This window comes from Canis lupus, chromosome 25, assembly GCF_011100685.1.
Source record: "Canis lupus familiaris isolate Mischka breed German Shepherd chromosome 25, alternate assembly UU_Cfam_GSD_1.0, whole genome shotgun sequence".
Taxonomy (NCBI): Eukaryota; Metazoa; Chordata; class Mammalia; order Carnivora; family Canidae; genus Canis; species Canis lupus.
In genome coordinates this window covers 30,309,169-30,332,555 of record NC_049246.1, presented here as the reverse complement: position 1 = coordinate 30,332,555, position 23,387 = coordinate 30,309,169, and the positions used below count along the sequence as shown (strand labels likewise).

Below are 23,387 nucleotides of genomic sequence, written 5' to 3'. Positions count from 1 at the left end.
GAGCTAATGGCATTGGGCTGGGGATCCTTGGGAAAGCCAGGGCATCTGTGCTGTCTTGGACAATCTGGGCATTGCATGATTAAAAACATCTAGCAGGCCCTTTCTGTGGCTAGCAATTAGGAAACCTGGCTCCATTTCCACATCGGAGGCCAATTAGCTTTGTGGCCTGGGGATGCTACTTTCCATACTTCCCTACCAGGGCTATGGTGAGCCTCCCTTGAGATAGTAGGTGGGTGCTTTAGGTAAGAGATGGCTGCTGCTCTCATGGCGAAGGCCTGAGGACCATCCGCTGGCAGCAGAGTGGCTCTGATGAGATGAAAGAAGGAATCTGAGCTTGGAGCAGGGCCCACTCACCAGTGACCATCCCCCTCCAGCCCAAGCAGTTCCGGAAGATGATCCAGCAGACGTTCCAGCAGTATGCGTCGCTCAGGGAGGAGGAGTGCGTCATGAAGTTCTTCAACACCCTCGCAGGCTTTGCCAACATCGACCAGGAGACCTATCGCTGTGAACTCATTGTAATGACCGTCATCTTTATTCTCTCCCTGACCTGAATTCCAGGCCTCTTGGGGAATGGGCCCAGGAGGCCAATGTGGGGGGCCAAGAAGGGGTGTGGTTGCTCATAGCAGCCCACAAAGCAAAGATCCTCGGGCAGCTGGGCCTCACCAGCATACCCTCCAATGCCAACTAATGTTAATCTACTTGCCTGAGGAAGGGAACTGAAATCCGGGCTAGAGATCTTGGAGGTGGGCAGAGTAGGCAGGGTTTTGGGAGGAGGGTAATCTGTCTGGCAGGGCTTTAAGACTGAAGGAGCTGGAGGGCCCAGGAGACAGTGGCCTGTGTCTAACTTAGTGAGCTTGTTTTGAAATTTCTGAAATATGAGGGAGACTGAACTGAACCAACAGTCCTCTCTCTCCTTTTATTCCAGCAAGGATGGAACATTACTGTGGACCTAGTCATCGGCCCTAAGGGCATCCGCCAGCTGACAAGTCAAGATGCAAAGGTAGAGACACCGGGGGTGGGGAGGGGTGGGCAGAGACTGCACCTGGCCTCGAAGACTAGAAGGCTAAGCAGTCTTCCCCTCTCTGCTGCCTCCTGCCTTGTCCTGCTTATCAGTTGTTCATGCCCCTTACTGAGAACAGAGAGGCCCTTGGTATGAGTAGCCATAGAGAAAGTGTTTGGAGCATGGGGCAGATGGTTCTTTATTTCCCTTTGACTATTAACCCCTGCACAGAGGCTGGGGGGTAGGGATGGTTTGGCAGGAAGAGAAGACAGAAGGACAGTATCATTGCTCTTCTGGCTCAGATAAGAGAGTTACTCGTGCAATGGCAAGATGGGGCAATCATTCCCCTGGAAGTCAAAAGACCTGGGCTCTATCACCAATGTGGCGTATGATCTCGGGCAAGTCTTAGCTCTCTAAACTCCTCTTCTGCAAAGTGAGGAGCTTAGACTAGATGATCCTTTCAGTCTTAATTGTCTTTGGTTCTCTCTTCATCGCACTGAAAGGCTCTCAGGTCTTCCTTGCAACCCCTCCCCCAAGACTGACCAATCTTCACGGCCTCACCCCTGGAGCGGGATAGGCTGAAAGGCCCCCTTCTTTCTCACAGCCCACCTGCCTGGCCGAATTCAAGCAGATCAAGTCCATCAGGTGCCTCCCTCTGGAGGAGGGCCAGGCAATACTGCAGCTGGGTATTGAAGGCGCCCCCCAGGTGAGCATCTCTGGGCACCTGGAAGCTCTGGAACGAGGGCATGCAACTGCAGGGCAGGATTTCTTGCTTAGGCCCTCCTGGCTTCTGGGATCTTGCTAAGAAAACTGCACCTATTTCTCAGACTAGATACCAGGTTGACAATAAAATTATAAGGGAAATGTATCAGGAAGCCAAGCTATCTAAATAAAAATGTTGAGAGATAAGTAGGGGGAGTTTTTAGGGCGCATGAAGTGACCAGAAATCAAAGTACCAATCAGAGGTCTAACTCTGAAAAAGTGAATGATGCCTCAGTAACAGGACCTCTGGGGACCTGGGCTTTTTGTGGGTGGAAAAATCGGAGAGAACTCAGACTGGAGACTGATTGTCTACCTCCCCTTTCATCAGTCCGTCCTGCCCACTCCGAGTTTCTGCTCTTACCTATTGAGCACCTACTAGGTACAAGGCATTGTGCTCTGCACTCAGAGACCAAAATGAGTCTTAGCTCAAAGTGGCCTTCCAGGGTTTAGGGCAACCGGCGGGGAGGGGTGACAAGTGCGCCCCCTGGTGGCTGTGGGGAATGCACGCCCAGCCCCAGGAGAGGTGCCGATGGGTTCCCAGGCAGGGGATGGGTGGCATCGTCTGCTCCTTCTTCCAGTCCTGGGGGACAGACTCTAGCCACGGCTCTCGGGTCTCATCCTTGGCTGGTCTCTTCTCTGCAGTCCTTGTCCATCAAAACCTCCTCTCTGGCAGAGGCCGAGAACATGGCTGACCTGGTGGACGGTTACTGCCGGCTGCAGGGGGAGCACAAAGGCTCTCTCATCATTCATCCCAAGAAAGGTGAGTTTCCACTTAAAGGCAAACTGACCCAATGGGCAGATGTGGCACAAGGCCCCAGAGGCAGAGCAGGGGAAAGCTAACCCATTGAGCCATATGTGAACCAAGAGGCTCTGGAAGGGTGAGGAGGGGCTCCCCAAGCCCTGCCCGATGCTCCCTGTGGCCCCATCCTGGGTCCTAGCTGTGGGCCCTGGCGAAAGGCAGAGTGGGGGTTGGCTTCTGGAGCAGAGGTGTTTGTAGCCCATGGAAGAGCAAAGCTCATGCTAGAACACAACTGGTCCCTCCTGTGTAGATGTGTCTATTTTGGGATGGCATCAGGAGGCAGGGGTCCGAGTTGGAACATGTGGGTGGTGGCAGAAAGAAACTTGAGAATTTCTTCTACTAAGAGGACTCGAATTCAGGCTAGCTTCCGCTCCGACTTTCAGAGGCTACAGAATGGCGGGAAGGGGTCCCCCTGTGTTGGCTCCTAGGAGCAGTGAGGTCAGCCATCCACCCAGGACCCTGTGTCCCTGGCTCCAGCTCCCCCTCTTTCTGCCCTCTCCCCAGATGGTGAGAAGCGGAACAGCCTGCCCCAGATCCCCATGCTGTGAGTACAACGGGAAGGCAGGGGACAAGCCTGCGCTCAGCCGTGGATTCCGGTTGCCTACGCCCCAGGGGAGAACACTGGAACCCCGGCATTTCACGAGCGGCAATTTCTCACCAGTAGATTTCACCCCATGAATTCCTGCAAGGGTATTCCCGTGTCCCGATGCTGTCTGCAGCATCTTAGGGAGAATTGCTGCTGTCCCCTCTTCCCTGCCCACTGACAGCCTGGGCCATGCTCCAGGACAGGCTGCTCCTCCAGGCAGGCAGGGGACACTGTGCCGCTGGCCTCCAGGAGGGGCGGGGAGGGGGGGCGGCAGGAGACCCAAGCTGCCCGGGGTGGGGGCACATTGCCAGGCCCTGAGTTCACCAGGCTCCTGCCCTCTCATCTCATCCTACAGAAACCTGGAGGCGCAGCGGCCCCACCTGTCAGAGAGCTGCAGCATAGGTAAGCCTGCCCATCTGCAGTCCTCTGCCTGAGTCCAGAGTCTCTCTTCTCCCTGCTTTTGTGACATTGTCAAGGATTCCCCCAAAGCTACAGAAAAACAAACTTCCCCTATAACTTCCCAGTGACAGCTCCAAATGTCACTAATCATAATAGCCAAGACATATTCAACAGTTAATACGTGGCACCATGTGTGTCTTAGCTGGGGCTGCCGTAACAGAGGACCACAGCCTGAGGGGCTTTAACAACAGACATGTATTTCTCAGAGCTCTAGAGACCGGAAGTCCAAGAACAAGGTGGCAACATGGTTAGGTCCTGGTGAGGACTGTCTTCCCAGCATGCAGACGGCCACCTTCTCTGTGTCCACACATGGTGGATAGATGGAGAGCTCTGGTTTCTCTTTTTCTTATCAGGGCACTAATCTCACCTTGGAGGCACCATACTCCCAACCTCATCCAAACCTAATTGCCCCTAAAAGGCCCCATCTCCAAATACCTTCACACTGGGGGTTGGGATTTCAACGTAGGAACTTGGGGGAGATACAAACATTCATTCCCTAGCAGTGTTAACTGTATTAGGTGTTATTTTATTTGATCCTTATGAAAGTTCCTGGAAACACTCATTTCACAGAAAGAAAAACTAAGATTAGGGAAGACTAACTAACTTGCCCTAAATGATACAACCAGGCAGTAGTGAGCAGGGATTCAAATCAAGGCACCCTAGGCTCTGTGTCCACACCAAAACCTGGGACAGAAACGCCAGTTCTTGCCTGGTTCCCATCCTTCCCCTCCCCAGGATGTCAACCTTGGTTTTGCTGGCCTGCACGTGGGGGCCACATGCCTGGTTCCTGGAGGTGCCTGCTGAGGGCATCTCACCCATAGGATGTTCTCTTTCTGTCATTCCAGAATCAGACATCTATGCAGAGATTCCCGATGAGACCCTTCGAAGGCCTGGAGGTAGATCTCTAGCTCCACCACAATGGCCACAGCCAGAGCCCAATGAAGTGACATTGTGGGGATGCCCATGACACCATGGGGGGACTTTCTTTCCTTTCTTCATCCTCTCCCATGTGTGCCTCAGACAGGGACAAACCTAAGTGAACCACCTTTGATTTGAAAGCTGAGATCATTCTTTTATCCCCACATTATGGACCTTATGTGTGTCTGTGATGTATGCTGGGATCCTAAGAGTGTGGATATGGGACCCAACCTTCAGAGGAAACAGGGTAATGGTTTGTCCCCAAGTTGGAGACAATGGAACTTTCTAGAACCCATTTTCCAGGCCAACTCCTGGAATCTAGCTGAGATTTTGTTGAGGAGTCTGGTGATACCTGGACAAATAGGGAACAGAGCCTGGTGCTGGGGCCTGCAAATACTCAGATTCCTGGGGGCACCAGTGGTTTCCGTGCTCTGAAACTGTCTCTCTCTCCATCTGCCCAGGCCCGCAGTATGGTGTCACACGGGAAGATGTGGTCCTGAATCGGATTCTTGGTGAAGGCTTTTTTGGGGAGGTCTATGAAGGTGTCTACACAAATCACGTGAGTTCCAGACTCTTTGAGGACATTCCTCTCCTGCTTTTCCATAGAACAAAAGGGGAGCTCGTATATTCTGGGGTTGGAGCAGCCACCATGATACATGGCTCTTCATCCACTTGGCATTTGCAGTATTTATGAAATACCAGAGAGTGATAGAAGCAAGAGTCATTTCCCAGAAGGATAGCAAGCCTAGAGAGCAAAATGGAGGCAGGACCTGGGTAAAGGCTGGCTGAATCTTGGAAGGCAAGGACATGGGGAAATATGAGAAAATGTGAGAAAAGGAAGAGCAAGTTCTGGGGGAGGAGGTAATTTTGAGGCCATCAATAGGGCAGGAACCAAAGAAAAGAAGTAGCAAAAATGTAAAAGCCAACAATAAAAAGAGAGAAAGAGACCAGGACACTGCATCTGATGGCTTTGCACATGCCACTATGCCACTAACACACTCCACACATGCCACTAACGATGGGCAGAGCACAGGGCCTTAGCCTCAGTGCCCTGATCTGGACGGCCAGAGGCTTGAGTCTCAAGGGTTCCTTCTGGGCCTGACATACCCTGATCAAGAAGCAATGAAGTCAGGGCACCTGGGTGGCTCAGTCAGTTAAGCATCTGCCTTCAACTCAGGTCATGATTTCAGGGTCCTGGGATCAAGCCCCACATCGGGCTCTCTGCTCAGCGAAGGAGCCTGCTTCTCCCTCTGCCCCAGCCCCCTTGTGTTCTCTATCACCCGGCACTCTTACACTTTCTCTCTCAAATAAATAAATACAATCTTAAAAAAAAAAAAAAAAAAGAAAAAGAAAGAAGCAGGAGTCGGAGAGGAGTGGGGAAAGACAGTGGAGGGCAGATGGAGGAAGGGGAGGAACGTGCCTTGCAGAGACCAAGACACCCAGATATTGTCTGTTAACTGTCACCCAAGCCTGTGGGATGACCTGGCAATGCTGGGGAGGGGACACTTTCATTTGAGCACTGGGCTGGCCCAAGGGACTCTGAACAGACTTTCGTTACAGAAAGGGGAGAAAATCAATGTAGCTGTAAAGACCTGCAAGAAGGACTGCACTCTGGACAACAAGGAGAAGTTCCTGAGTGAGGCAGGTGGGTGTCCCCTGGGAAGTGACGCAGCCCCCATATGAGTGGGAAAAGACCCCTGAGACTACACGGATCTCCAAGAAGGGAGAGGGACCTGAAACCCGGGATAGAGAGGGTGTGAACAGCTCAGGGACCTCCGTGGGGAGGAGGGGTTTCACTCCCCATTTCTCCCAGTTGGGACAGGCCAGAGTGTTTCTCACAATGGACCTTAGAGCCATTCTGGTCCATCCCTCCTTCCCCCAATTTCAGTGATCATGAAGAATCTCGACCACCCGCATATTGTGAAACTGATCGGCATCATTGAAGAGGAGCCCACCTGGATCATCATGGAATTGTATCCCTACGGTGAGGTGAGCTGGAGGTGGCCGAAGCGGAACCCTGTGATGACAGCTAGGCCACAGCTGAGCAGGACTTCGGGTGGGATGCATTTAGAGCATGGGCCCTTAACTCCCAGCTTCCTGCCCTCTGTATTTGGCTGAAACAACTAGTTTGTAGAAGAAATTTCTGAAACATCTTGCCAACTTGGGTTTGCCAGGGAAGGGCTTGGTGGCGAAGACCCCTGCTGAGGCTGTGCCGGGGTCTTGATGGCATCTTTCACCTTCCTACAGCTGGGCCACTACCTGGAGAGGAACAAGAACTCCCTGAAGGTGCTCACCCTCGTCCTGTACTCATTGCAGATTTGCAAGGCCATGGCCTACCTGGAGAACATCAACTGTGTCCACAGGTGGGGATGGGAGGAAGCTTGGTTCCTCCACCTGACCATAGAGAGGTTGTGGTACTGCAGGCCTCGGAGTGGCACAGACAAGCGTTGAGACCCCATCTTTGGTCCCGCCTAATGTGACACCTGGAGCACCGGCTAGGGACCCACTGTCCCATCTGAAAAGTGGAATTGCCATATGTCCCTCAGCATTGTTATTAAGAATAAATCTAAGGTGCCAGGCAACTGATTGTAACTCTGTGCAATCTAGCCTGCTTTCCTATGGGGCCTAGGAAATTGCTTGCTCTCCTCAGGCTCACCCATTTGATGGCACATGGCCCAGGTTGGGGGATTGGACTGAGGCAGTGCAGGGAGGATCCTGGGGTCTGGGCCCTTCCCAGCCTGAGGAGCTGGCCCCCCACTGGTCCTCAGCACCCCTGAGCTGCCAAGTCCTATCCTCCCTCCGGCTATGGAGTGGGCCCCTTCTCCACCTGGCTTTGTTCCCATCCCCTGAAAGAAGATTCCAGCCCCAAAAGATATGATCCTCTGGAAGAGACAAAGGGGGGGTGCTCCCAGACAATTGGGGTGAGCAGGTGAATTCTTCAATCCAACACCATGGACATGGGATATGTGGCCTTGTGGGTGATACTATGCTAAGCAATGTGTGGGAATATAAAAATTCATTCATTCAGTCCATTCACTCATTCAACACATATGGAACTTCTACCCTGTGCTTTCAGGCACTGTCCTCAGCTCTGGGATAAAGTTGTAATCAAAACAGACCAAAAATCCCTTTCCTTGTGGAGCTTCCCTTATCTAGCACGAGGGTAAAATTCAAGATGTAACTGATCCTGAGGTGAAGGTGGCGGGATCACAGATCTGTTTCCTTTGGTTGGGTGAAGTTGTCATGCTTTGAAGTCAGCTTTTCAGTAATAAAGACAAATGATAGAAAGTGGAGCCTGCCTGTGAGAAGTGAGCAGATGAACCTGGGGTTAGAAATGATGCCAGGAACATGAGGTAAACTGAGTCAGTGAGTTAGCTCTGGAGTTGGGCTGCCTGGAATGACCCCTTCCCCACCCCACCCTGGGAACCTACTGAGCAAGTTCCTTCAGCTCTCTGTATCCCCATCTCCTCTTCTGTGTGGGGTGGGAGGGGGTGGTCCTGAGGGGTCTCTTTGTCACAACGCAGGGTGTGTATAGCATTTGGGTGGTCCTGACTGTCCCGTGCTCCATGGAGGGTATCTGTGAGCCGTTGTTCTTAGCCATGACAAAAGCCTACAGTCCAACAGAGTTGCAGAAGCAGGGGAAAAGCAGGAAAGTTGTTGGGGCCCTCCCTTGAAAGTCAGCAGGGTACAGCATCCCTGGCAGAGGGGAGGAAACGGCCAACAGGGCAGGTGTGTGGAGCAGGTCCTGGGAGCCTGAACTAGGCTTCATACTGGGGCCACGTGAGAAGGGGTGATGGGAGATAAAGTTCACCAGGGACGTAGAAGGAGGTGGTGATGGGGCCTCGTGCGTGGTGGGACCTGGACGGTCAGCCCAGCCTCCCGCCTGAGCGCAGCTTCAGCAAGATGACTTGATGGGTCGGCAGAGCGCTGAGCAATAAAAGCAGCTCCATTCTGCTCTGGAAGCTGGGACCCTGGCCAGTACTCTCCTCCTTTATCTCTCTGTCCATCTGTCCGTCAGAATGAAACATTCTGAACCTTCACGTCTCTCTCCCAGGGACATCGCCGTCCGAAACATCCTGGTGGCCTCCACTGAGTGTGTGAAGCTGGGCGACTTTGGCCTTTCCCGGTACATTGAGGATGAGGAGTACTACAAAGGTGAGGGATGTTTGGCTCCTGCCTTGTCCCTGGAGGGGTCGCTGTAGGCCCACCCTACCCTACCCCCCCAAAAAAAGAAAGAAGGAAATGCACAAGCCCAGGCCGAGGGTCTCTGGAGAATAAGCTGTATTTCTGAATCATTCTGGATCTTTCTTCACTAAATAACCTCTGTAAATCTCTTTGCCCCTGCAAAGCCTCTGTGACTCGTCTTCCCATCAAGTGGATGTCCCCTGAGTCCATCAACTTCCGCCGCTTTACGACAGCCAGTGATGTCTGGATGTTCGGTGAGTGGAATTTCAGAGGAGTATGGGAAAGAGTTCTGATTCTCCCCTCCATGACCAGGCTAAGAGGGGGCACAGGGGGAAGGGGTCTGGACCCCCACCCTCGGGTTGCCAGGGTTCTGTTTTGCTATAGCCACTGAGAAGTCCCAGAAGTGGGGGAGCTAGTGGTGGGTTGGGAACGACAAACACTAAGAGCCTGCCTGGGCAGTGTTGGTTAATTTTCCTGGAAAAGTCTCCTGAGGTGAGTGTACTCTCCACCAACCAGTCCTGGGGCTGACTTGGGGACCCCCCCAGAGGGGATCAGACTCTAAAGACCAAACTCTGAGGTTTGTTCTGAAAAGGAGGTCTAGGGATAGGTGAGAACAAGACCAGGTGATAGATGGACAACCCCTAGCAGAACACACAGCCACATCCACTTTCCCTCTTCGTTCTCCACAGTCAGCTCAATAAAAGCTCATGATTATTATTCCCATTTTCCAGATAAGGAAACTGAGGCTCAGGCCGGCCAGGGGCTTGTGTTGGCAGCAAGTATGGGTGCTAGGCTGCAAACCCCAGCTTTTCCATAGGGTCTTCACTCCCTCTTAAGAGAAGGCACTGGTGGTCCCAACAATATGCCTTTAACCGCTCTCTCCTCCTTGTTCCATGAAACTTAATAGCTCCATGTAGAAGGGTTCTAGGGAGGGGAGCCTTAGTTCACTTGCAGATGCAGGTGACTGGTCTCTCAGTGAACCACCACTGTGACCCCAGGGATGCTAGAGGGGGATGCTAGAGGGGGATGCTAGGGAACTTGGATGTCCCTGGCAGGGACTGTGTGCTAATTGCCATGGTTTTTCCTGAGGAGGGTGGACTGGCCTCTCCAGGCACGAGTCCTGCCCAGTGCGGGTCCTGAGCCCTCTCTTCCTGCCTTCAGCTGTATGCATGTGGGAGATCCTGAGCTTTGGCAAGCAACCCTTCTTCTGGCTGGAGAACAAGGATGTCATTGGGGTGCTCGAGAAAGGGGACCGGCTGCCCAAGCCCGACCTCTGCCCACCTGTTCTCTACACCCTTATGACTCGCTGCTGGGACTACGACCCCAGTGAGAGGCCACGCTTCACTGAGCTCGTGTGCAACCTCAGGTGACCATGGAGGAGGGGTGGGGGCTGCAGGCACAGGAACTCTAGAAAACAAGTCTCCTCTTCAGCTGCTCTTAGAAGCTCACAACAAATGTACTTCCCTAAACAAGAGGTAGTTGGTGTCCTCATGGCCACCTTACAGATGAGAGGAATCAGGTTCAGAGCTGTGGCAGTGATGGATGGGGCTGGGACTTGTACCAGGACCTCCCCTCTGAGCAGCACAGAGCCATGTGTCCAAGTGGAATTGGCTGGTCCTCCCAGCAGAACCATGGTGCCGTACATGTCACAGAGGCTCAGCAGCTCTGCCAGAGGACAGGGGATCGGAACCGACTTCGCGGTCAGATTGGAACTCACAGAGGTAGCCTGGCTAAGCCTCACCATCTTTTTGTTTTGTTTTGTTTTTTTATTAAAGATTTACTCATTTATTTATGATAGACAGAGAGAGAGAGAGAGAGAGAGAGAGGCAGAGACACAGGAGGAGGGAGAAGCAGGCTCCATGCTGGGAGCCTGACACGAGACTCAATCCCGGGACTCCAGGATCGCGCCCTGGACCAAAGGCAGGCGCTAAACTGCTGAGCCACCCAGGGATCCCCTAAGCCTCACCATCTTGATATCTCTCAGCCTTGAGCACAAGATGTTGCTCCTAGTGTGTGCTCCAAAAATATTTTTTTAGGATTGAGCACAAAGTCTAAACTAGACTTTCACTGACATGCCTGTGCTTTTTGCAGAGATTTGAGGGGTGCCTTACAGGAGGCCCAGCTAGGGCGTAGGACCTGCAGCACCCTTGTCCCTCTCTGCCTTTGATTGTTTCTCCCAGGTAGCAAGGAAGGGAGTGATTGATTTTTGACCATTAAGACAGTGACCCTGGGGGTTGCCTCTCCCCTCTGAATGGAGCATGGACAGCCTGAAGGTCTGGTTTTTCACCCAAGAGCCATTATTCTCCGTGTATTAGGAGGTTCCTGGTGAAGGGTCAGAGTATCTTAGAGGGTCTCCCTATTTGCATCCCAACAGCTCCTCCTTGGGTGGTCTGACTACCCCCCTCATTCCCCACCCGCATCCTTTAGGGCAGGGATCAGCAAACTTTTTCTGTAAAGACCCAGATAGTTAATATTTTGGGCTTTGCAAGCCATATGGTCTGTGTTAAAACAACTCAACTCTGCCATGATAGCTCAAAAGCAGTCATAGACAATTCATAAATCAATGAGTGTAGCTGGGTTTCAGTAAAACTATTTGGGGGCACAGAAATTTGAATTTTATGTAATGTTCACATGTTGTGAGATTTCTTCTCTTTATTTTTTTCATTCGTTAAAAAATATAAAAAATATTCTTAGTTTGGGGCCATACAAAAATAGATGGAGGGTTGGATTTGGCCTGTAGGCAAAAGTTTGCTGACCTCTGCATTAGGGGATCTAGTGCTTAATTAATGTTAAAACCAGTGACTTTGAACACTGCAGTCAATGGGTTGGCATTTTTTTTAGAGAAAGAAAAGAGCCCCTGGCAACTGCTTTGCAGGGAGACACCCCAAGGGAGAAGCTGGAGCAGTGGAATGACACCTAATTTGCTTGTTGGGGCCAGGGGTTCCAACACAGCCTGCAAGGCCTCCAGCTTAAAAGACCTCTCTGTACTTGTCTATGCCTTGGTTGACACCCCTGATCAATTCTAGTTTCATCTTTTGGTTCTTCATAAGGGAAATTTGAGAAGCCAGAGGGTTCCAGGAAAAGTATTTGAAAGATGTAATTTGAAAGGGCCAAACCTCTGGGGTGATGAGGGTAAGAGGGGGACCTTAATTCATTCTGGGGAACTATGAGGAGTTGTGACAGGTGCTTCTCCGTGGGCTGGGAAGCATGCCCCTTTAGAGGAGCCAGGCCAGCCCCCACCATGGATGGAGTTAGGAGCAGGCTTTCTGGTGTAATTGGAAGGCTATCCAAAGACGCCAAAGACCCCAGGATACCTCCCTTATGCTATATCCTGGCAATCCTCCGTTAGAGAAAGGATTTGACGAGTATTTCCCAATCCTGTGGGCATAAGAGGGGCCCTTTTAATGTCAAATTTTGAAAATTCCTCCCTGCAACAATAGTTACATTTTCAGAATTTATTGATTGGCAAAATGCATTAAGCTACACAATGAATTTTTTATATAATGGGCAGTATAATACAGGTACACTTGAAAATACAATGCGAATATTACATACTCAGTAGCACATAATACTTGGTCTACAGATGATGCTTGGTATATATATGGACATGTGAATTCAGGGACCTCATATAATCATTCCAGAGTCCTCTAGGGTCTGTGATTCCAAGGCTAGGAAACACTGGATTGAGTAAGAAAGGCAAGAAGTGTGCACAAAGCTAACCCGGGAGTTGAATTCACAGCCATTTCTCATTAGTACACACCAGGAATGTGTTGGTGGGTGGTTTAACAAAAAAATAGGAGATGTAGAACACAGGTCTTGGTCATGAAGTTGGCTGGGATATCAGAAATCTGTACAGGACGTTGGTGCCAAATAGCAGGCACAGGAAGGCAAGATGTGTGGGAAAGTGGGCAGGAAACACATTAACTGCCTTGTTGGACTGGCTCTCCAAAGACGTTTTATCCACCATATATCCATTCCTGTGATTCTCCTAACTTTACTGTGGGAGAAGCAGCTCAGGGTCCATCTTCCAGCATTCTCAGAGGAGTCTCCCCAAGCCACTCTGCTGAGGAGACAAAATGGGATTCTGCAATCCTTCTTTGGGCCTATCGAGGCTTCAGAGCAAGAAGTGCAGAAAAGAATCCCCAAGAGCATCTTTAACTTTGTTCCTCTTTATCTGACCTGACTCCTTGGCAGTGACATTTATCAGATGGAGAAGGACATTGCTATAGAGCAGGAGAGGAATGCTCGCTACCGACCTCCCAAAATCTTGGAGCCCACAGCCTACCAGGAACCCCCACCTAAGGTAAACCAAGCCTGGACTCTTGGATCCCGTAAATTAAGCAGAGCTGGGTCTCCATCTAGCCCACTCCTGGCCTAACTATATACCTCCTCTCTCTTCCTCCAGCATAGGCAGGATGTGCTCCTATGGTCCTCTTGGCCCTCAACGCCTCTGTCTATAAGCACTAAATTCAGCACCCATTACATGGATGTCCTGGCAGGTGTGATCTGAGTCCCCAATGAGAGCAGACCCCTTGGAGGGCAGCTAGGGCAGAGAATCACCCTGGAAACTCTTCCCTTGAGGGGCTGGAGCACTTTTCTTTCTGGTGTTTTTAGATGTCCCTGAGAGCACAGGAATGGGGAATATTCCCAGGTCCCTTATGTTCAGTTTCCATGTCCACAGCCTCCTTGACATCTCTGGGCTCACAATCCAGTGCCCTGCTACCATGCCATTAAGTGGATGGATTTTTTTTTTAAAGATTTTATTTATTCATGAGAGACACAGAGAGAGAGAGAGACAGAGACAGAGACAGATACACAGGCAGAGGGAGAAGCAGGTTCCGTGCAGGGAACTCGATGCAGGACTTGATCCCAGGACTCCAGGATCATGCCCTGGGCTGAAGGCAGGTGCCAAACCACTGAGATACCCAGGGATCCCCAAGTGGATGGACTTTTAGGGATCATGTCTGTATTAGTCAGCTCAGGCTGCTATAACAAAATACTGCAGACTGAGTATGGAGGCTGGAAAGTCCAAGATCAAGGTGTTGGCAGATTGATTGTCTGGTAAGGACACTCTTCTTGGCTTGTACATGGCCACCTTCTCACTGTGTCTTCACACAGCAAACAAAGCAAGAGCTCTGCTGTCTCTTTTTTTTTTTTTAGATATTTTTTTAAAATTTATTTATTCACAAGAGACACAGAGAGAGAGGCAGAGACATAGGCAGAGGGAGAAGCAGGCTCCCCGCAGGGATCCCAAGACCTCGGGATCACACCCTGAGCCAAAGGTAGAGGTTCAACCACCGAACTACCCAGGCGTCCCTCTGCTGCTCTTCTTATAAGGACACTAATCCCATCATGAGGGCCCCACCCTCATGACCTCATCTAACCCTGATTATCACCCAAAGGTCCCCCCTCTATATACCATCACACTAAGGGTTGGGGCTTCAACATATGAATCTCGGGGGCGGGGGGGAGAACACAAATATTCATTCCATAACAAAGTCCTATGTGGTCCAAAGTCTTTTTTCACTGTCCCCTTTTGCTTGGCATACTGTGATCCTTCCCCAGTAAAGACCCAGCTCAGTTTGCATCTCCTCCCTGAGCCCTCAGTGATATGTTACCTCTGAAAGTCTATGGCTTTTGACAGCTGATTTGATGGGTGTTCCCATATCTAAAGAGGTTACACACCAGAGATCGGTAAACTCTTCAATTAGTGATGGCCCCTGGGAGGGCAGAGAGACTGGCTTCTTTATATCTAACCATCACTCAGCACATAATGGGTACTCAGTACATGAATGCAAATGATTTTAAAAATAACTTTGCCTCTCATCTCTCCTCCATTCTGAATAAACCTTGACCTGTGTCCAACCTGATATTCCCCTTGGCAAGCTCTGCTCATTCAAGGAGAGAGGCACAGACTGACTCATTTCTGTGTTTTCTTTCCAGCCCAGCCGGCCTAAGTACAGACTCCCTCCACAAACCAACCTCTTGGCTCCCAAGCTACAGTTCCAGGTAAACATGTAACCAGAGGGCTGGGAAAGTTTGGGGCCATTCCTCGTCTCGGACCTTCCTAAAATTCCATTCTTGTGCCTTTGGGGACTAATAATTGCCTGTTTGGGTTAAGGAGATGGATTGACTGCATTGACTCTTCTTGGTACCCACAAGAGAATTTGAAGTGAGTGTGTCCAGATAAAAAGAATCAAAATACAATTCTAGTAGGCTGTCCTCAGCTAAGACTTGCCTTAAGCTCAGTCCATCTGTCCATAGTATTTGTTGCTCCATGTCCCTGCCTATAGCTACTTCTCTATGCCCAAGGCCACCCTGGCCCCTTCCTTGAGCAGAGCTTTCTAAGAAGGAATTTCAAGCAGTTGGGGACAGTTGATGTTCCTCAGAAAATGGAATTGCTCCCTGGGGCTCCCCACAGAGGCTCTGGGCAGAATCCAGTGGCCAGAAGCTGAGAGTAAGTTTCCGTCTGTGCTTTCCTCATGCCTCCATCATCACCAATCATGGGATCTTCCCAAGCTGTTGGTCCCTGTCTGAGAATGTCTCTGTCTTGTGTCTCTGTCCAGCATCTCAGTCACAGGGAGCCAATGCCCATCTCTTTTCTTCTCTTACATCTCTCAACTCACAATCACTGTCTAACAATGGAGCATCTCAACCAATAGAAACGATGTCTGTTTATCTAGTACTCCTTACAGAATGGTGGTGTCCCACGGTCATATATTTCTCAAGAAAATGCTCCAGTACCAAAACAATGCTAAAAACTAATAGATAAATCCTTGTGTGAAGAAAAAAAACCTTGATACAGAAGATAGAAGCAATATTCCTAAAAAGAATCATATCTTTCTGTGATGCTTAACATAGTGATTAAATACAAACACACAAACATTTCTGTGGGCTAATCATATCTGTCAGTTTGTGACATGCTTATAAAATAAAACTCCTAAAAAAAAGAAAAAAAAAAGAAAAAAAAAAAAGAAAAAAAAAATAAAAAAAAATAAAATAAAATAAAATAAAACTCCTTCTGAAGAGTCCTGAAGGATGAGGCATGGACTCAGTAGGTCAGTGACATATGTAGACCCCATTGTATGCAGACTGTCATGGTATTTGACTGTCAGATGAATAAGAGGCCACAGTGGCTGCACTAACTCCTAGTCAAGAGCTGTGTGTGCTGCCCTGCATGTCTCCCAAACAGGACCAACGAAATGCCCACACCACATTCTTTGTTAATCCTGAAGAGCAAGTCCTGTGTCTCCTGTGGTGCCCATTATTGTTTCTTTGTGCTCATGTTTGTAGCAGCTAATTGTTCACCTTCTTGCCTTGTCCCTGTGCTGGTGCTTCTTTGCTTCTCCTGAATAGGTCCCTGAGGGTCTGTGTGCCAGCTCACCTACGCTCACCAGCCCTATGGAGTATCCATCTCCTGTAAACTCGCTGCATACCCCACCTCTCCACCGGCACAATGTCTTCAAGCGCCACAGCATGCGGGTAAGAGGGCTCTGCATGCTGGTTCCTAGCCCGAACTCAAGAGACTGCTAGAGGGAGGTGTCTGGGACACTAGGAAGCCCACATCCTCTGGCTCAGGAGGTACCCTCCATGTCTTAATGCACCAAACAGCCCACCAAGGGGCTCTGTAATTCCCTCCTTTGCAAACACATTGGAAGCTGGGGGTCAAGCCAGGCTCTTCTCCCAAGGACACCAGATGAACCTGGACCTGCCCCATATTCTGATGCTGTGTCTCAGGGCCCTTTCCTCAGCCCTGGGGGGTAGTGCAGTGTCTTGTGGGCAGAGGGCAACCAAGCCTGATGGTGCCAGAGAATAAAAGATCCTGAAGGCTCTGTCCGGTTCTGCCCTTCCTACCTGATTGCTTCAATCGCTGAATCTCTCCTCAGTCAAAAGATAGGTTTCCTTGTGGCTGCACTTCTGCTGCTTTTGTAAAAGTTGTTGTTGTATGAGAAAGAGCTTGGGGGTTAGTGTGGAGCTAAGCCACCCCCTTCCCAGTCACGTCTTTGTGTAACTGTCAGTGAGGCCCTGAGTAATTCGTGGACTAGTTTCTAATTGTCAAGTCTTTTTTTTTTTTTTAAAGGCAGAATTACTTGTAAAAGAGATACTACTTGTCACTTCTCAGCACCCATCTTCTCCTTCAATGGAGCTATGGTCAGCTACATGAATATTTGATTTATTTTACTGAATGGAGTCTTGGTATGTGACAAAACAAACCAAATGCATTTATTTTAGTTCTAACTCCGTATACATGCATGATATTTCAGGCTCAGTATACATGACAAAGTTTTTAGAAAAACTGCATATTTATTATAATACATATATAACATATTATTATACATATAATACATATATAACTGCATATTTATTATAATACATTTGAAAAATATAGAAAAGTTATGTTGATACATTCTGTACCATTATTTTTAATTTAGAAAAAATTTAAAATGCATAAGGTAACTTAGAATTCTAGGCAGCAAGATCTATTGTGGACTAAATATTCCCCTGACCTAGCTAATTTTCCTCTTTTAAATTAACTTAACCAATTTATATCTTAGCATATACTTAACAATAATAAAACTGCATTTTTAAGTATGCACTATAATTTAGGCAATGTTCAGTTCCTCCACCTTCCTGTCGTTGACTCCATTCATAATTGAGTTTTAGTGAGTTTTGCTTTAAAATGTGCCCTTTTAGATAAAAGGTATTTTGTACGTTTCCGGGGTGCCACTGCCTTTGTCTAATCTCTGCTTCACCATAAGGACTTTGTTCAGTTCCATAAAGACATACTGTGCAGCAGGAAGAAAAAAAGACCTTTTGTGTCAGAGATTTAGAAGTACTTGCCGTAAGGGAGGTCTGCCTAAAAGAATATAATGAATGTTTCTTTAAGTAAACAACAACAAAAAAGTAAAAACATAAAATCCATTTTATGATATCCATCAGAAAGACTGAGAGAACTTTTTTCAGGTAGAAAGAATGCTGGAAAGGTATAATAGGCTTCCTGCAAAGCATCTGAAAGCATTTAGCAAAAATCAGAGATGGTTTCCACACAAAAACAATTTTTCTACTGACTGACTCTCTTGTCTGACGCATCTGGGAATCTTGCATTCCACACAAGAGTCAGGATGGCAGCAATCTCCCTCTTGAAGACCTCACAATTGAGGTTTAAAATAATACTAAAATTCAAGGACTACTTTGGGCAGGAATGCTTTTGCCAGGCACTGTCCTAGGTGCTGAAGGGAGAACAGGGCGGGTGGGGGGAGGTTCTGCTCTCAGTGAGCTTCCAGCAGCCAGAAGGAATAGGGCAGGTGCACACCTATCTGTAATGCAAACATAAAGCTGTGAGTGGCACACAGAGGTAATGCACAGGTACAGTGGTAGTTCAGATGAAGAACAGCTCTTTCCAGCTTCTTTTGTTCAGCTGGGCCTCGAAGGATGGGGAAGATTTGGACAGGAAGAAACTGGGGTGTAAGGGATAAAAGAAGCAGAGACATCAGTAGGAACCAAGACTGAGTGATGGGAAGCCACAGGGCAAGTGCAGGAGCTGTTTGGCTAGAACACAGGAGGATGCATTTGGAGGTAGAAATAAGGCTGGCAAGATGGGAAGGGGTAGTCAAATTATGCAAGAAGCCACAGCTTGCAATAATCATTTTAGGACACCACAAGCGCCTGATTCCTTTTAAAAAGTGACCAGCAACATAATTATCCATTGCCTGATAAGAGTATCTGAGGTACCTTGTAGACAAGCCCTAAAGTAATCAATTTTTTAAAAACATTATTTTCTCTTGAGTTGTATTATGAAATTGTAAGACATAGGAAAACATTTTCCAATCCATGTTGAAATATTTGGTGAGATGGTGATCAGACCTAGGGCATCCTAGACAGTTGAATAGTGGGAATTTTGCTTTAACACTTACAAAACTATACAGTGTTTTCTTGAGTCTACTGACTTCCTCCACCAGTATTTAGTCTTTCTTAGTCTAATCTAGTCTCACCTGGAGATTCCTAGCTCAGTATTCAGAATATTTGACACTTAGTTCCCGTGTGTCGCTAGTTGTCAATAGCCTGGGGTAGCCATACTACTGTGTTTGTAAGTATCGAAATTTAACTACAGATATTTATAACCTTCAAATACTCTCATTTTGGAGCATCAGGCTCTGTGAAATAAATCCTACTTATTTTATCAATTCTGTGATTGTAAAATACTCTTACATCCTGAAACTCATTTTCTTAAAATAACTCAGTAGCCTTCAGCTGAGATGATCTTGCCTCCGAGGGGACATTTGGAGATGTCTGGAGGCATTTTATTACAGCTGGAGAGATGCTAAAGGCATCTAATGTGTGCACTTGCTGCTGAGCATACTACGACTTACAGGAAATCTTCTCCAATAAAGAATTATCTGGCCCCACATGTTAATGGTGCTGAGGTTGAGAAACCCAGTCTAACTGTTGCTTACTTCACCCTATGAGAACAGGGACACTGCATATTTTACCATTACTGCCCTCCTAGCACCCAGCCCTATGCCTGCCACATGGTAGCTCTTTAATAAGTGTTGAGTAGAGTAACAAAGAATATTGCAGCAAGAAATCTAACTTGCGGGGGGATGTATTGTTAGAAATTGAGAGCCCTGATTGAAGCTCAGTGAGCACTAGGAGAAACAGACCAATATAACTAATTTGAAACTGTGTTGTTATATTCCAGTGTGTTTTAAACAGTTTGGTGAGGAAATCTTTTTTAGAGGCTTGGCAGAGATTATGACTTGCTAAAGTAGATAGAGAATAATTTTTAGCATTCTATGCACTATGCAAGTGACTTGTATGTAAAATGGCCACTTTAAAAGCAAAGATCTAAAGAGGCTGCTGGTTTGGGTGTCATAGAAAGGTCCTGCCCCTGACAAAGGCCATCCTGGGCTTTATGCAACCAAAAGAACAATAATAGCACTCATGAGTCCAGGAGGCCAAGGCGATCGTGTGCAGCAGAAAAGTTTGAAGGGATGGAGCAGATAATGATATAAATGAACTCTGGGGAGGACTAGAGGAAAAGAAGTAGTAAAAAAACATGTAACAATGGAAAATTACTCAGCCATTAGAAATGACAAATACCCACCATTTGCTTCAACGTGGATGAAACTGGAGGGTATTATGCTGAGTGAAGTAAGTCAATCAGAGAAGGGCAAACATTATATGTTCTCATTCATTTGGGGAATATAAATAATAGTGAAAGGGAATATATGGGAAGGGAGAAGAAATGTGTGGGAAATATCAGAAAGGGAGACAGAACATAAAGACTCCTAACTCTGGGGGACGAACTAGGGGTGGTGGAAGGGGAGGAGGGCGGGGGTGGGGGTGACTGAGTGACGGGCACTGAGGGGGGAACTTGATGGGATGAGCACTGGGTGCTATTCTGTATGTTGGCAAATTGAACACCAATAAAAAATAAATTTATTATAAAAAAAAGAAAACATGTAACACCTTCTGTTTAAGAACTCGCAGGTAAAACTATAGTTCCAATACCCTATAAATGAGTTAAAGGAGGTTAATAAAGTTAGATTAATAAAGTTAGGGAGTTACTGCACATCCATAGATCCATTATTTAAGTCTCGTTCATCACTTTCTCTTAGCTCATGCATTTCTTTTAGCCTTTGGTTAAATAACCCAAGTTCTTAGCTTAATGAAGAGTATATTGTCATAAAAAGGCACAATCACATGGGTGTGCATACTGTCACTCCTTCCCTCAGCCTGCATTCCTCTGTGGACACCTTTTTGGGACTGCACAATGGTGAGGTTAGAGGTAGCACCACAGCCCTTCAAAGCTCCCAGACCCCTTGCCACGGTGTTCAGATGGCCATAAGGACCCAAGGCTTCCAGGAGGGCTGGCTTTGCATTTTGAAATTTATTAAGTGACAGCAACCATGACAAATGCCAACTGAGAAAATAATATTAGGGCAGTAATTTGAAAATGAAGTTGTATGAGCAGATCATGTAATTGCTTAACTACAGTGCATATTCAAAGCTGTGCTCTCGGGTTTGACAGTACACAGCAACACAGCCAGATGCTCAGGGTTGACAGACCCAACAACTGTCTGCATATACGACTGTGGATTTACGAACAATCTTACAAGAAAAGAAGCAGCTGGTGAGGCCAATGCTCGTGGCTCGCACAGGCTCTTCAGAGGACTGCCCTTTCTGGGTCTGAGCACTGGACTCATTGTGTCCTCTCCTCTCTCCCTGCTGTCCTCTCAGGAGGAGGACTTCATCCGACCCAGCAGCCGAGAAGAAGCTCAGCAGCTATGGGAGGCCGAGAGGCTCAAGATGAGACAGATCCTGGACAAGCAGCAGAAGCAGATGGTGGAAGATTACCAGTGGCTGAGGCAGGAGGAGAAATCCTTGGTGAGCAGCCACTGAGCCTGGGTGGGAGGGGACTCCACTCCCTGCAGTGCTGCTGAACACATTTTGATAAAAAATGCTTGAATGGGAGAGATGTCTGCACAACTACATGCATTTGTGTCTTCTTGCCTCTTCCACTGAAGAGAGCGGATGCTCCCATGCATCTTTAGGGTTTTCAGTTCTAGAATCCTAAGTCATTTGCTTTTATTTCCTCCTATGCAGGACCCCATGTTGTACATGAACGATAAGTCCCCACTGGTAAGTCACCAGGAGATGTCTCTGGCTTAAAGTGAAGGCCTGGGAAGGCATTGGAGACAGCAGGACCCCAGCCCCAGGCCCCCTGCCTGCCCATCCTTGCCTTTGGCCTCTCACTCTGGGAGCTTGACTTCTCCCTTTCCTTTGATCTCCATGAAGCTCTCAAGCTCCATACCTGGCTCCTCAGCTCCCACTTGATCTACATCCACGGGGCATCCTCCCTCTGCCACAGGGCCCTTCAGCCCTGAGATAGGAGCTCCCCGGTGTCCCCCTGACCTCTGACCTCTGAGTCAAGGGTGTGGGGAACAGGTCAAGGAGGGGAGGGGGCTGTCCCCAGAGCTGCATTGGTAACATGTTCTCTTTCCTCCCTTCCAGACCCCAGAGAAGGAGGCTGGCTACAGTAAGTGTTCACGCCCTTCCTTTTGGAGGGAGCTTCTCCCTGACATCCTGTGCGGAGCCACCATCCGTGCTCGATGCCCGTTGCAGGGAGCTGCACAGTCTGTCTGTCATCTTAAGACACTCTGCCTGTTTCAGTTCAGAGCGTGCAGAGAGGGCCCTTTTGGGAATTGAGATTTACCCTCTGCTCCATCTACCACCCCCACCCTCTCCCTACCTCAGCCCGCTCTTGTCTCTCCCTCTTGCCGGGGTCCTCAGCCCTCACTTCAGTGGATCTCCTCTTGCATTTATTTGGAGGTCTTGACAGTTCTTCCTTCCTCTCTCCCCCCTCACTCGGTTGGAGGCACTTTGTGGGGGACAGTAGCTCTGCCTGCCTTTCCCAACTGATGCCTATCTTCCCTAAGCCCCAGGGGATGGAAGAGAGAGGGAGGGGCAGCTGAGGCCACAGGGTCTTTCCAGAAGCTTCTGCTGGAGGAGGAGCAAGAAGAGCCAGCAGTGAGCCAGGCTCATCATAAGCATCATCCTAGGGAGGGTGAGGCTGATGATGGTGATGATGATGATGATGTCAATGATAACAATGACAGCAACCAATGACAATGACAGTAGTCACAGGAAACCTAACACTAGCCAAGCACAGGCCCACGTTGCTTGTAAATGTCAGCTCTACCCTCACAGCAACTCCATCAGATGCGTACAATGAATCATTGTGTCCATTTTACAAAGGACATGAAACCAAGGTTCAGAAAGGTGAAGCAACTTATCCAAAGTCACACAGCTAGTAATAGTAGAGCTCTGATTTGAGCCCAGGCAGTCTGGCTCCAGGATCCCGTCTGAGCTAACCCTCAGATTTAACAGAAGAAAAGTAAGGGCCAGGAGTGTAAATGAGCTGCCTCGGGTCACACAGCTATCTGGTGGCAAAAGGAAGATCAAAACCAGTTTTCTGGCTTCCATTCCAGCTCACTCTCCCAGCACCTACACAGGGTTCAGACGTGTCTTTGCTTTTCAAAGTGTGGGGTGAATAACTTGGTTCCTTTTCTGTTTCACTTCCTCAACCCCCAAATGCTCAAAGTAGACCATTAGGGATTCCTCACAAACCTACCCTATTAGCTGCTTTAATCACCAGGGCAGGGGCTCCATGGCCACCTACCAATTCATAGAGTGAAGTTTCTTCCCCATGAATGTCAAGGCCAGAGTGTGTGCTCAGGGGCCAGTGTGCACCCAGCAGAACCTGGAACAACTGCTATAATCATTCCGTCTCTACTGCAACTTTGGCTCCTTCTTTCTATCAAATGGATCCCAGTGCTTGACTATGGGAGCACCAGGGAGACCAGAGGTTATTTTCCCAGCCACCTTCCTGGAAACACCTTTCACCTTGGTTTCCCTGGGTCTCCCGGTAGCAGAGGAGAGGGGGTTAGCTTGGTTATCAGCAGGTATGAAGGGAAGGGCCAGGGTGCCAAGACCTCCCCCCACACTCACTCTCCCTCCCCCTTGCAGCGGAGTTCACGGGTCCCCCACAGAAGCCACCACGGCTGGGCGCGCAGGTATGTGTTGGCTGTGCCAAAGTTGGTAATGAATTTGAATCAGGGCTCCGCAAGACACAAGGCCACAGGCTGTGAAGACTTCGGAGGCCCTCAGAAATAATC

General features: G+C 48.7%; 1 protein-coding gene across 4 annotated transcripts in view; it reads left to right on the top strand.

The window, feature by feature from the left end:
* The window catches only part of PTK2B (protein tyrosine kinase 2 beta), a 126,737-nt gene that overhangs the window by 99,428 nt on the left and 3,922 nt on the right, over positions 1-23,387 (top strand). For 3 of the 4 annotated variants that reach the window (XM_038573751.1, XM_038573753.1, XM_038573752.1), the window contains exons 8-28: positions 375-515; positions 926-1,000; positions 1,605-1,706; positions 2,405-2,522; positions 3,066-3,105; positions 3,503-3,549; positions 4,452-4,502; positions 4,986-5,083; positions 6,085-6,169; positions 6,413-6,513; positions 6,772-6,887; positions 8,579-8,679; positions 8,874-8,963; positions 9,871-10,075; positions 12,904-13,012; positions 14,653-14,718; positions 16,066-16,191; positions 20,950-21,096; positions 21,316-21,351; positions 21,724-21,748; positions 23,239-23,285. In XM_038573751.1, the coding sequence (XP_038429679.1) occupies positions 375-515; positions 926-1,000; positions 1,605-1,706; positions 2,405-2,522; positions 3,066-3,105; positions 3,503-3,549; positions 4,452-4,502; positions 4,986-5,083; positions 6,085-6,169; positions 6,413-6,513; positions 6,772-6,887; positions 8,579-8,679; positions 8,874-8,963; positions 9,871-10,075; positions 12,904-13,012; positions 14,653-14,718; positions 16,066-16,191; positions 20,950-21,096; positions 21,316-21,351; positions 21,724-21,748; positions 23,239-23,285 (1,926 nt within the window). The remainder of the gene's footprint in view (positions 1-374; positions 516-925; positions 1,001-1,604; positions 1,707-2,404; positions 2,523-3,065; positions 3,106-3,502; positions 3,550-4,451; positions 4,503-4,985; positions 5,084-6,084; positions 6,170-6,412; positions 6,514-6,771; positions 6,888-8,578; positions 8,680-8,873; positions 8,964-9,870; positions 10,076-12,903; positions 13,013-14,652; positions 14,719-16,065; positions 16,192-20,949; positions 21,097-21,315; positions 21,352-21,723; positions 21,749-23,238; positions 23,286-23,387) is intronic. The other variant, XM_038573754.1, reaches the window with a different exon arrangement.